Genomic DNA, 13,713 nt, shown 5'->3' with positions numbered 1-13,713 from the left:
CACAGCAGAGATCATTTGAAAACACAAGTTTATCTGATATGAAAGCTTCCACAGATAAATCTGCTATACTGCAACTTTTTTTTTTTAAAGAATATATTATTTTATTGGCTGACTCTTATATTTTCAGGTATTTTCTTATACTGCTGACAAAGAAATCAGAACCGATGACTTGTGCTTGGATGTGTCTAGACTCAACGGACCTGTAATCATGTTAAAATGCCACCACATGAGAGGAAATCAGTTATGGGAGTATGATGCTGAGGTATAGTATTTTCTTAATTTATTTATTTAATGCTTAGACTCAGTTATGTATTTCAAATACATTTAAATCCTAAGCTATTTTTTCTCTGCATTGAAAGAATTGTATTTTCAAGCATGCATGCTCATAGCTGAAAACATTAGGATGGTATATCATATAAATAGGTTTTTGCCAAACTAGTCCATTAGTAGAAAATATACATAAGGAAAATAAAGTCATTTTTATGTGCTTAAACTCTGTTATCACCATGTACATGCTCAACATAAATTAGGTAATGGGCAGGCCAAGCCTATCTGAGAGGTACGTGTGTCCTGTATGAAAATGTGCATACAGGACAATATCACTAATATTCTCATATTTTCAAATTTTACATTTTATATGGTTGTAATCTGTGATATTTATGCTTCTCAACTTAAAGGAAAAAGAAAATAGCCACAAGAATTAGCATGAATTAGTGTTCTTTACATTAGTAAATACTTTGCAGAATTCAATGAATTAATTAGATACATAATCAGCTAAGGAGTATCTTCACAATATAGCACATTTTTCTAATAGAAGAGAGGGATAGAAAACAGTGAAATTACTGTTGGGAATTTATAGCCAGGCAGTGTGTAAAAACCAGATCGACCATCAGATGGAGCTAATAAAAAAAGAAATATTTTCCTCTGCATAAGGAAGGTGCATTGAAACAGCTGCATTTCTTTCAGTTCTCTTTGCTTAGCAAAATGAATTGGTCATCTTTGCCACATTTTCCACATCATTAAATGATCGGTGACTTATTCAAAGATAAGTAAACTTTATTCTTACAAGATAAATAATACAATAGAGAGAAAAGAATTTCACAGATGCAGATGCAAGCCTATAATACTCTGCAAGAGTAACATTTTAAAAACCAACCTTCAGAGTTGTTGGTATTACTGATAGTTTAACAAGATCTTTTTAAACACTTTTTGAATGTCAATTTAATTTGCAAGATATAGTTTCTTAAGTGGAATATCAAGAAAACACTGAATTCTAATGTGATCTGAAACTAGTTATGTAGGGTTAAAATTGGGCCCTAAAATTTATACAAGATTACCAAGCTCCTTAGACAACAAATATTTTTCTTCTGGGACATTATTAAAGACAAACACCCTGAACCCTTCCTATATTGCACCAGTGTGTTCTATTCAGACTCTTGCCTTCCTAATACGTTGTTCATCTTCTCTGTCTAACCACCAAGTTTTCTCTTCAACTGTTATCATCCATCACCATCCTTTAGGTTAAGCCTGGGGATGGATGCTGTTTCCTCCAATAATATGTGTGGGTAATCCTGGACCCTGAGCTCCCTACCTCTTCAATGAGGAAAAGTACAGATAAATGTACAAATAAAGGAGAAACAATGCAAGTTTTAAAATAAAAACTTTTGTTGTTGTTGCTGTTGTTGCTCTTTAGTTTTCACTAGGAAACAAGGACTTTACTGGGCTTGTGCTAAAAAAACAAAGAAATCTAGTATATATTAAAAGGAAAGGGAAATGAGCATACATATTTTTTATAAGATGAAGCAGAATTTCAGAATACCACATCTAATCTTTAAACTTTTCTATAATTTTTAAGTGACAACAGCTTCTATAGTCATAATTCAAATTCCTGCATATTTGAAATAACTATTTTTGGTAATTCTGTATATGTTTATATTTTTATCAGCCAGTAGCAAGATTACTGAATGTTAGGGGATTTTGAAAGAAAAGTGGAAAAAAATAGCTAGCTTCAGCTAAGATATAGTTTTTTGTAAATTTACTATTTTGGATAACTAGAAGTTATTCTGTTGCAGTATTTTAGAGCACTGTTATGTTCTGTGGCATGTAAACATTATTTCTAAAACACATACAATAAAGCTTATGTCATAAATGTTGAGAAATGTTTATTTTTAAATAAATAATCCAATCATCTTAATAATTATATAAGTTTAATTTACTCTCCTATATGTTTAGGTTTTCAGAATTGTGATGTTCAACTTGTCTAAATTTTAAATCATAATGTAGATTTTTTTGCCAAATTAAAAAATGTAGAATCATAATGTAGCGAAGACACACGAGAATAGATTATAGAAATAATGTACTGCCTTCCTGGAAATTTCAACTTTGAAAGAAAACACTGATTTTATTTGTGAAGAGGTCAGCAGAAAGACATGATTTTTTTAATGAAAGTGAAATACAGTATCTATTTTTTATAATTACCTTTTAAGTTTTAGGTTTATGATCACTTTAAGTCTACAAAATAGTCTCAACAACTGCTACCCAAAGTGTAATTCTAGGACTAGTGCCATCACCTGGGAACTTGTTGGAAATCAGGAATCTGAGAGACCACCCTAGACATACTAAGTCAGAGTCTGTATTTTAGCAAAATCCCCAGGTCATTTATGTACATGGTAAGAGTTTAGGAAGGACAAGTCTAGACAGTGGCCAAACATCTGCTTATCTTTCTTAGTCTTTTTATATGCACTACTGAAAAATATTGCAAAGTTAGGAAAAAGCATAAATATGTTTTAGAAAATGACAAGGCTTCCAGGAGAGAGAGGAGGGAAATGGAGCATAAGGGTGAGAGGTGCTGAGATGAGAAAGGGGAGTAATTGCCAAGCAGCTCTAGTTTCATATTACAACCAGTGGAAAGTAGAAATAGCACTTGCTGTTTTTTTTAAATTCTTTATCTACGGCTATCAAGGGCAAATTAATTCAACTTTGAGAAACCTCTGAGGTGGCGCACTTTCAAAGCAGAATAAGGAGTTCACAGAATTACAGAGCTGAAATTTACCTTTCAATTCTCTCCTTTTAGCCTTTATTAGGAGGAGGCTAAAGTACAAAGATTACACCACCCATGGCTGAGGCAGGATTTAGGTCCTAATGAAGTAACCAAAGAAAGCTAGTTATCAATACAATTGTGAATCTCACAGTGTGAACAACTGAAACATTCCACACCTTATCTCACACAGTCCTTTTAATCTTAAAAAAGCAAGTCATAAATGGGAGAACTTCAAATATCCAGAGAAAAATTGAAACAGTATTGGTACAGAAAGAGGGACCCCTTCCAGGGCCCGAGAGTGGGCTCTCATCTAACACTTGGAAATGAATTGTCTGAGGAGACACACATGCTGACAAAGCAAGAGACTTTACTGAGAAGGGGCACCTGGGTGGAGAGCAGGAGGGTAAGGGAACCCAGGAGGACTGCTCTGCCATGTGGCTCACAGTCTCGGGTTTTACGGTGATAGGATTAGTTTCTGGGTTGTCTCTGGCCAATCATTCTGACTCAGGGTCCTTCCTGGTGGCAAGTGCATTGCTCAGCCAAGATGGATTACAGCAAGAAGGATTCTGGGAGGACATATGGACTGGTGTCTCCTGTCTCCTTTTGACCTTTCCTGAATTCTTCCGGTTGGTGGTAGCTTGTTAGTTCTATGTTCCTTACCAGGACCTCCTATTGTTAAGATAACTCACACAAGTGGTTACTATTGGGCCTGGCCAGGGTGGGTGGTTTCAGTCAGTGGTTCCCCTAATAACTCCCCCGGAGAGACTTCATACTCAAGATACTTCTTGGGAATTGGGGTAGAGGTCTCTTTCTTCTGTAACTACTTCCTGCTGAGAATAGGCATAGTCCTGCCTAGTAGAGCAGAAGTCTCTCTCCACCTGATCTAAATCAAGGTATTCTGTGCCCAAAACCAGCATTCACCCTCATGGTAACAATTTAGCCTGAAACTCTTGGAGCCTGTTGGAGATGAAACAGACAGGGGCCAAACAGGAGGTCTAACAGGATGGTCATCACCAGGCCCAGAAAAGGAAGGCAAAATCTGGGGTGAGAGCTGCAGGGTGTGTGACTTCCTTCTGATTGGTTGGTGGTGAGGTAACAGGGTGGTGGTTCCAGGAACCTTGTGCTCAGCCTGAAATTACCATCCTCTCTACCTGGGTGGGGGCCTTAGTTCCTGCAGAAAAACTCAAAGATGTTCTTATGCATACTCCTTAGGAGGAACCAGGACCCTGCCCCAAGGCTGTACCACCATTTGACGGCTCCTCCCCTGTTTTTGCATCCCCTCCCTTCCCTGATTAACAACTGTTTGAATCTGCCCTTTGGAGCTCAGGGAAGGTCTGGGAGGCTGAATGAAGTCTATATCCTATAAACAAGAAACAGGGGACACAGAAAGGATTTGTATTCCAGAGCCCCACAGAGTCCTATCAGTTTTAATTCAGGAAACTGGGTGATGACAGCTCTGGCCACTTCCTGCTAAAATGGGGCCTAGTCCTGCCTCAATTTGGAAAACAGACACTGAATTGGAAATATTTCTGAGTTCCAAGTCCTGGATCTGAGTCTTGTATGATTCAAATCTCAGTCCCTGGATCTGCCATTTTAGTGTAACAGACCAAATTAGAAGTAGTTGGAAGAGTGACAACTGGAATTTTAATAGGCAAAATAAATCTCATTTCTTTTCAGGAGAATAAGCCTGAAACCCAGTCTGGACCAGGCACTTTGGAGAGACTTGTAGCCATGTAGCCAGTTGTCTAGTTTTATCTAAGTAGGTTTTAACTTTTAATGTGGTGTTAACACATAGATAACAGGTGCTACTGGTCACCACACATGTCTCTTTTTGTTAATGTATGATCTAAAACAATTCCATTGTCTAAAATGTAATAGTTACAAGAGGAGACCTTTAAAAAGTAAGGTTGCAGCTACCAGCTGCCAGCAGACATTGTTTTGAGGATGGCTGGTAGCATCCAATTCTGACACAGCTCAGAAAACTCAAGTTCTTAGCAATACAAGGACTTGTCTGAAATCACACCCATAGTGTCACCTAGTTATTTCATTGGATATCTGAACCACAGCTACTCCATTTTGACTTTTAATTGTAATACTATCCTTAATAAAGCAGATGTCACCGTTAATGATGTTAGTATTTCTCTAGATATGGGAAGATATAAGAATTTGGGCTCATAAAATCTCCCGAAAGTATTTAACTATCTAAAGGCCTGTTCTGTCAGTTTTTCTCAGAGCACAGAGTGCCTCATTCCTGATCTCCATCCTGAATTCCTTTCAGGGGGTGTTGAAGGTCAGTGGCCACAGTGGCCATTGACTTAATCCTTGCAGAAGCAGATGGCAAGTGCCAGTTTCCAGTCAGCAGGGCCCCTTCATGGTCATAAATTTGGTAAATTCGACCATGGTTTGGGGGGGCATTTCATGACCATTTCGTCCCACTGTGCTGGGAATGCTCACTCCCAGGTCTGGTGAAGATTTCGCTGATAGGCCACTCAGTGTGCTATTACTGGACTAGGTCTTATTAACAGTAGCCAAAAATCTCTGGGCCACCTGTCTTACTAGCCTCTTACAGTCCAGAAAAATATTCCCTCTTGTTGCTTCATCCCATATCTTGAGTTGTGCTATTATAATCATTGATCTCATATGGAACTACATATCATCATTTTATCAGAGGCTCAGTCACACATTTGGTAATACAAGAAACAAAAATGTTGTAAAACAGGCAATATAAAAAACAATATAGCTGGCAGATTAGTGAGGTCATAAGTAGGAATATAAGTCAAGAACTTCCATTAGGTGAAGCCCAGTATATCGCAGGTCATCTGACTTAGTCTGTTCTGTACCAATCCCTATCTTTAAGGGAAATTATATATTGGCATTGTCCATAAGGCACCCAGTGCAGTTTCCTAGTGTTACTAGACTGATTATCCTTAGTATGATTTATTTGTTCCCAACAGAGAGGAGCTTTTTACCTTAAATTACCATAGCCTGGTGTTATCTACTTAAATCTGCCCCATAATTGTGGGAGATTTTATTCCTTGGCTGAAACTTTGCTTGTTGCTCTGATTGAGCTTGAGTAATAGAAGAAAACTCGTATTTATGGCCAGGGTCAGAGCAGGCATTATTAATTGACCAGGTGAGGGGATTCCATCTAGTAATATCAATAGTAACCTGAACATAACTATAATTTTTTTTGAAAGTAAATTTCCTCACAGCTAACCAATTAGAGCCCTGGAGTGGAGAAATCCAGCAAGGTAACCCAGAAGTACTAGACACAGGTTAACTGGCCACAAGCCCAACAACTGGACTGATTTTTCAAAGTAGCATAGGATCGTGCCTATGATAGAAAGGCAACTGATTCATATGCAAAGGTCCAAGAATCAAGAAAACATTATAAATGATCATACAAGTCAGGTCCAGGATCTTGGGCTAGCTGTCTATTTCTGATATTGTCTTTTTCTCATCCTAGGAGGAATGTAGTTTCTCCTATGTTTGAGCATTGTTCTAAGGTGAGTTTGAGGTCAGCAGTCCTCTCTATAGACCAGTCCGGTGCAGGGGCCCTTTGTAAGTGGAAATTAATCCAAGAGTCAATTCCCTTCAGTTTCACTGTGCATGAGCTAGTTAAGAGTACCTGATAAGGGCCCTTCCGTCCATGTTGGAGACAGTCCTTTCAATTATGCCTTTTCCAGCATGCATAATCCCCTGGTTGCTAGTTGTGGGGCATCTGATCTTCATCCAAAGATAGATTACTGAGATAAGCTTCAGAAACAAACTTAGAGTGTCCTTCAATTAAACTTTACATTAATATAACATAACAGCAAGGAACTATCTGGGAGGTGAGTCTTAGTAAATAACAGACTGCCATTAACAAAACTGGAATTTAATATTCACTGAAACATAATCTTTTTCTCTCTAAAATTACCCTCGTTTTTACCAAATATAACCAAATTAAGACTAGTCTGTTTGCAAAATAAGTTTGGTCTCAATAAACTTGGCCTGATGATTTATATAATTGTAATTGATCATATGGGTTTTCTGCTTGCTGAAACTTTTATAAGGAGTCTCAGACTGAACTTTTAAAAGTCCTCTCAGGGCTAGGAAAGTCACACCAAGGGCTTGTCACAGATTTTCCCTAACAGATCTAGGTGAATGCCTTCCTTTTCAAGGTCCCCAAAATACCTTGAGATTTCTGTACCTGTTATTGAGGGAGCCTTCCTAATCTATCTGATAAAGCTGCTGGGAACCTAAGGGCTTTCACTCTTGAAGGAGCAGATAGAGAGAAAAGATAAATGTTTCAATTCTGCTTACAAAGGTATAATTTACCAAATTACTGTAAGTCATAATTAGTGTAAGGAGAAGGTTTTCCTTATACCTGGAAAACACAGATTTAAACCAGTAATTTTTCAGATAGAAACCATGAAAATTACAACCATATTCACCAGTTCACTCAGTCCTGTGTAACTAATCCTTTTTGTTAACAGCTTTACGAAGCCATCAGGTTTCCCATTAGAATTCTTCAATTTCTTACCCAGTTCAGCATTATGGTCTGAAAGTCAGAAACTTGTATTTATCCAAAAGTCCTTTCTATAAATCTTCTTGAAGAGGAAGCATTTTTGCAAAGGCATCAGAATGAAAACATATCTGTCTATAATGACAAGACTTCAGGAGGTACGTTTAAATCTGTTTACAATACAACTGACAAAGTAACTTGGTTACTGCTGTGACACACTTTCAGATAATAACTAGAATTATGACTGATAATATTTTACCAGGACATATCAGATTTTTAGGAATTCCATATAATCTCTATATCTATATTAGTAACATGTACCACACAATATAACCTAAGAAGATTAAGTTCCCATGTAATTTAACATACCAAATGAACCTAATTAGTTTACTTCTCTCTTTGGGATGTTTCAGGGGCCCTTTGAAGCATTCCAAAGTTAGCTAGAGGTCAAAAGGACTTCATTAGAATTTGATTTAGGAACTTTTGTCAAAAAAATTCAAAAGGGTTTAAAACAGATAATATCATAGGTCACTGTGAAACAATAGTTATTCACTTAGCCAAAGTAACAATAAAGGATTTCAAAGGCAAATACAGAACAGATCACTCAAAAGGTAAAGAAACTTAAAATCTGTTATCAAAGGCAGTTCAGCATTTTAAGAAAACTTGTCCTCTTAACAGAGAGAAAAGGCAAATTCAAGTTTTGTACCAGCTTACTTTTAAAATTCATTTACTCAATCAAATTTATTTTAAACTCAGTCAGTCCTGACCATGCACAAAATTCTTTTCTTGGGGCCCACTTTCCACAAAACTTTTTATCACTTTCTGTATCCATCACTTTATTTTTCCATTCAGAAACAGCCACCTGTAAGTCAGACCTACTTCCTTTTCCCTTAATAAAATGCAATTCCATGCCTCATACCTTTTTTACTGAAAACACACACCCTACTTTAAGCAACCATGACTGTCCTTTATATCAGCACTCTGTAGATTGGTAAACATAAACCCAAATAATTTCTTGAAAAATGTGCTTTCTTATAGAAAATATCTCAGTGTGGCACCAAACATATTTATTAACAGTCCTAAATACCTTTTGTTTCTCTGCAAAAGGAAGCCAATGTTCAGTAATTAATGTTTCAGTATCTTATTTGGGAATGACCTAGCTATTCAATAACCTTCCATCACTTAATTTAGCACAACTCTAGAATTTCAAGTTACCAGAATCTGGAGAGACTATTTTAGACAGACATTCCTAAAGCATAATTATTCTTAATAGAGTTTATCTAAAAGCTCTTATCTCATTTATATTTTCTTTCCTTAAAAGTTTCTTTACATTGAATTTTGTTTTGTTTTTTGCTGACAATTTTATAACAGATATAACAAGATTTTATTTAGCTTATATTAAACCTAGGTGCAATAAAAGTATTACACTTAATGTTGATAACTCTAAAGACATGTCTATATCAATTAGATTGACAAACTTATACATTAATACCAGATATTAATTTAATACTGAATATTTCCCAGTTCACGTGAACCCGAAATTCATTTACTTTTCTTTAAGTCAGTTGAACAGAGCTCATTTACAAATTAACCTCAGCAATATTATCCAAAGACAAAGACACATACTGAGACATACAAATATCCAGACAGACACAATGAAAGATTTAGCTTCATTTTCTAAACTTAGTCATATATCAGGTATCACAATATAAAATTCACTAGTTTATAAATAACAGTTGGAATAAGTAAAATTTTTAAAGGCTTCTTCCCATTTTCCTCTCAGTTGTAGGAGTTAGAGATGGTCTAGATAAGGGTTCCTGAGAGCCCTGGTCTCAAGGCACAGGGAGAGAAAAATCATGTTCTCCTAGTAGGACTTGTTCCCTTAGGGTCAAAATTCTGAAAAGACGTTTGATCAAGCTTGCTTTGACTAACTGTATATGCAAAAAAAAAACAGTTTTCAAGAGTTTTACCTAAACCAACTTTCTCTGGAGTCTAAACAATATGGTGGCCACACATATTCCCATTTCACAAGGCAGAATGGCCATCACAAATCACAACACAGAACACAAAGTATTAAACACACACAGGCCTGGCCATCCTAATCACACACTTGCTTAAGCACAAGATTGCAGTCTCTCAGAAAACCTCCTATAGAGACACAGAACTTCAGATCCGAGTACTAACAGAGTAAATGGAAATATCTCAGGTCTTCAAAAATCTCAAAGGAAGGAAAGGAGGCCAGGTTGAAGGAAGAGGGGAAGGAAGGGGGACAAAAGGGGTGGCCTTATGGATGTCTCCTGCCACCTGCAGACACCCAGGTGTCATGGGACCTTTCCCTGGGCTTCTAGGAAGGGAGGATGGGAACTCAACCCTACCAGAAACAAGAGACCAGACCAGAACCAGAATTCGAGTTCTCTGCCCACCAGAGGTGATCAGGCTCCGACCCTCAGTTCAGGCTGAGGCCCTTCAAGCAGACTCCTACGTACAGGATCAGGACAGAAGAAAAAAGGGTAGGATAGGAGGGGTTGAAAAGAGGAAAGAGAGGGAAGGGGAAAGAGGTCAATACAATCTCTTGTTCCTTACCCAGTTGGGGCACTCTGGCCAGTCATCCACGTCAGGAGACCACGGAAAAAAGGGTCCCGGTTGCGGCCACTGGGTCTGGTCCCTCGGCAGGTGAGCTGGTCCCCGCGTACCCTGAGTGGTCAGGATGTCAGTCATAGCAAAGAAGAGGTCCCACCAAAATCGCCATTTGTTGCAGGAAGGGTGACCCCTTCCAGGGCCCGAGAGTGGATTCTCGTCTAACACTCGGAAATGAATTGTCCGAGGAGACACATGTGCTGACAAAGCAAGAGACTTTATCGAGAAGGGGCACCTGGGTGGAGAGCAGGAGGGTAAGGGAACCCAGGAGGACTGCTCTGCCAGGTGGCGCACAGTCTCAGATTTTACAGTGATGGGATTAGTTTCTGGTTGTCTCTGGCCAAACATTCTGACTCAGGGTTCTTCCTGGTGGTATGCGCATCACTCAGCCAAGATGGATTCCAGAGAGAAGGATTCTGGAAGGACATATGGACTGGCGTCTCCTGTCTCCATTTGACCTTTCCTGAATTCTTCCAGTTGGTGGTGGCTTGTTAGTTCCATGTTCCTTACCAGGACCTCCTGCTGTTAAGATAACTCATGCAAGTAGTTACTATGGGGCCTGGCCAGGGTGCAGTTTCAGTCAGTGGTTCCCCTAATGGTATCATAAAGCCTCAAAACATGGAATCTATGCAGCTGCTTTGGTTTGTTTACTTCTTAAGTGAGTGGGGGGAGAAAAGAGAAGGAAATAAAGTTTACTGAATGTCTTTAATTCTATCTGTTTTCTCGTGCAATTCTTACAACAGTTCTGTAAGATATTATTATTTGTATTTTTCACATCAATCAAGTAGTGATTAGTGTGTTTAAATTCCTTGTCTACATCTGCACAGCCCACGTTTCTGGCACTAACTCCAGCAATCTTTCCACTACACTACCTTGCCTCCTGAGGTCATTGAAAAACTAAATATAATTGGATGCTTTCAAATGATGATTGATGATCCTTAGACAGGCAGGACCTGGGACCCTTTGCTGCAGTGCTGCAATGCTTGCACCTGGACAAATGTCTCCTCAAGCTACAAATTACAAAGAAACTAAAAGGGACTAAAAATAACTGTGTGCATGCGCAGCTGGGGCAAATTATGGACAAAAAAATACAAAAAGACCAAAAAACCCAACTGCCACTTCTAAAGAGCCGGGAGCAAAGACAGGGTACTGCCCATGCCCCCTGCACACACCAGCTCGTGCCACTCCCCACCTTGGAAAGGCCACAGGAGTGAAAAGGTTCCCTTGCTCGCTCCCCCAAGGTGGGGGGTGGGGGGTGCGAGCTTGTTCCTTACATGGGGTGAGGGTAGGGCTGTGTTCAGGGGTTGGGCCAGAGGGGTGGCTTAGGTGTTTTTCCCACCCCTTTGGTGGTGTTGTGCACAGGGGGCATGCACAGTACCCTGCTTTTGCTCCCCACTCTTCAGAAGTGGCAGTTGGGGGTATTTTTGGTCTTTTTGTCCATAATTTGCCCCACCTGTGCATGCACAGTTTTTTTAGTCCTATATAGTTTCTTTGTAATTTGTAGCTCAGATGTTTGTCCAGGTGCAAGCACTGCAGCAAAGGGTCCCAGGTCCCAGCCTATCTCAATTTGATAAGTTAAATGTACAGTATTACAAATGAAAGAAATGGTTAAATATTATCAATTATTTGTGGTACCAAATTGTATTCACACAGAATTTCTCCTTTCCTTAATAACTGCAAAGATGTACTGCAATAAATTTTGTCTATTTAAACAGGCAGTCATAAAACTACTTTGTCAGTATGGTCTGATTGCTTACGAATTTTAGCCACATGTATTCATAATATAATTAATTAATATCTAATTGTTTCACCTTTCATTTGAATGAAACTAAGAACTTGTTGGTAATAAATACATGTCTTTGGCCAATTCTGATTTGAAATATGGAGTTTCCCACTTTCCTAACTAAGTATTTCTTAAACAATACAACCATGCATTTAATTCAGTATCACTTTATACCTGGCCAAATATGTTCATTTTGGGGGCAACCTGAGCATCATTAGCAAAACTGGAAAATCCCCACCTGGTCTAGAATCTCTTGAAAAAATTCCTTGAACACTTTGGTGCTGTGAAAGCCCATTGCCACAAAGTTAAAACAAAAGGAAAAACAACCTATATTTCATCTCACTGAAGTATTTTAAAGATTACTGTTATAAAGGTCTGCCATCCATCCATTCTCTTGTATTCAAGTTGTCTTATATTATTCTATTTCATTGCAATTGGGTTCCAATCCATTTGAAATCTGTATTTTCCTGCAATAAGTGCACATAATCACATTTCTTTTTGAACATTCAGGCGGCTACATACAGTGTGAGAATCTAATTTTAGAACAGAACACTTATGCTCAACAAACACTATGCAACAAAGAAAAAAAGGAAGCAAAATATGATGCTAAAAATAAGTCTTGTTTTTCATGTGACTGAGCAAGTTGACTGAGAAAATGCTTGTTATGAATTTGATATCCATCTGTGTCAAATGTTTCTCAGAGACACAATATCAGGAATTTTTTTTTCAGTAGGTAAAATATATGGGATTTATATTTACTGAAATCACAGAAGCTTGTATTTAGATTTTACTTAATACCTCCTCTTTTATTTCACTTTATCAGAAAGCAGGTAAATGGGAATATAATTTCAAGGTAAGTCATCTATAATTGCCAACCCAGCCATTTCCCTGAGTAGGATTCCTAACAAAAATAGTGGCTTGATTTACCTTTTGAAGGCTGTGTATATCAGACAAGTATTATATTTCCATAGTCCCACTGACCCAGAGCTGTGATTTCTTATGTAGAAACAATTAGTAAATAGGAATTTCAGTAGTTTAGTATTACGCTTTTAGTTCTTGTTTGTTAAATACCTACACCTGTACACTTATTTTTTTTAATACTCATATTCTATTCTAACAAGTGCACAGATCACCTTTTTAGAAGATCATACTTAAAATTTTAAATAAGAACTTTATTATATTAATATTTAAATTGTTATTCTGTACTTGATCAATAGGGGAAATCCTGTTTTTGCTATTAAATTAAATACCTATAACAGTCCAAATTCATTCTTTCTTTATGATTATATGTAATAAAATTGACCAAGTTTCATTTTAAACTTTTCGTATGGCATCTTTTAAACTGAGACCTGTATGACTGGTTCTTCAATCAACCATACAGTCACTTCTATCTGTTCATTAAAATATCAATTTTTTTACTTCGTGCTTTTTTACCCAAAGGTATGACCTAATTTTATAATTCTTATTTTGTCACCAAAATTGTTTCCCTAGCCTAATTCCAGTTGGCTTTCAGTAGTAATTGTACCTTTAAAAGGGTAGATTTAGGGCTTCCCTGGTGGCGCAGTGGTTGAGAGTCCGCCTGCCGATGCAGGGGACACAGGTTCGTGCCCCGGTCTAGGAAGATCCCACATGCCATGGAGTGGCTGGGAGCCATGGCCGCTGAGCCTGCGCGTCCGGAGCCTGTGCTCTGCAACGGGAGAGGCCACAACAGTGAGAGGCCCGCGTACTGCAAAAAAAAATAATAAT

The 13,713-nt window shown here is 38.0% G+C and overlaps 1 protein-coding gene across 6 annotated transcripts in view; it reads left to right on the top strand.

The window, feature by feature from the left end:
* GALNT13 (polypeptide N-acetylgalactosaminyltransferase 13) overlaps window positions 1-13,713 on the top strand; it is a 562,369-nt gene that overhangs the window by 540,926 nt on the left and 7,730 nt on the right. For all 6 annotated transcript variants that reach the window (XM_067741899.1, XM_067741902.1, XM_067741901.1 and 3 more), the window contains one exon: window positions 128-262. In XM_067741899.1, the coding sequence (XP_067598000.1) occupies window positions 128-262 (135 nt within the window). The remainder of the gene's footprint in view (window positions 1-127; window positions 263-13,713) is intronic.

The sequence above is a fragment of the Pseudorca crassidens genome, chromosome 6 (assembly GCF_039906515.1).
Source record: "Pseudorca crassidens isolate mPseCra1 chromosome 6, mPseCra1.hap1, whole genome shotgun sequence".
NCBI classification, from domain to species: Eukaryota; Metazoa; Chordata; class Mammalia; order Artiodactyla; family Delphinidae; genus Pseudorca; species Pseudorca crassidens.
The sequence above is the reverse complement of the archived record's forward strand: the minus strand, read 5'-3'. Positions and strand labels throughout refer to the sequence as shown.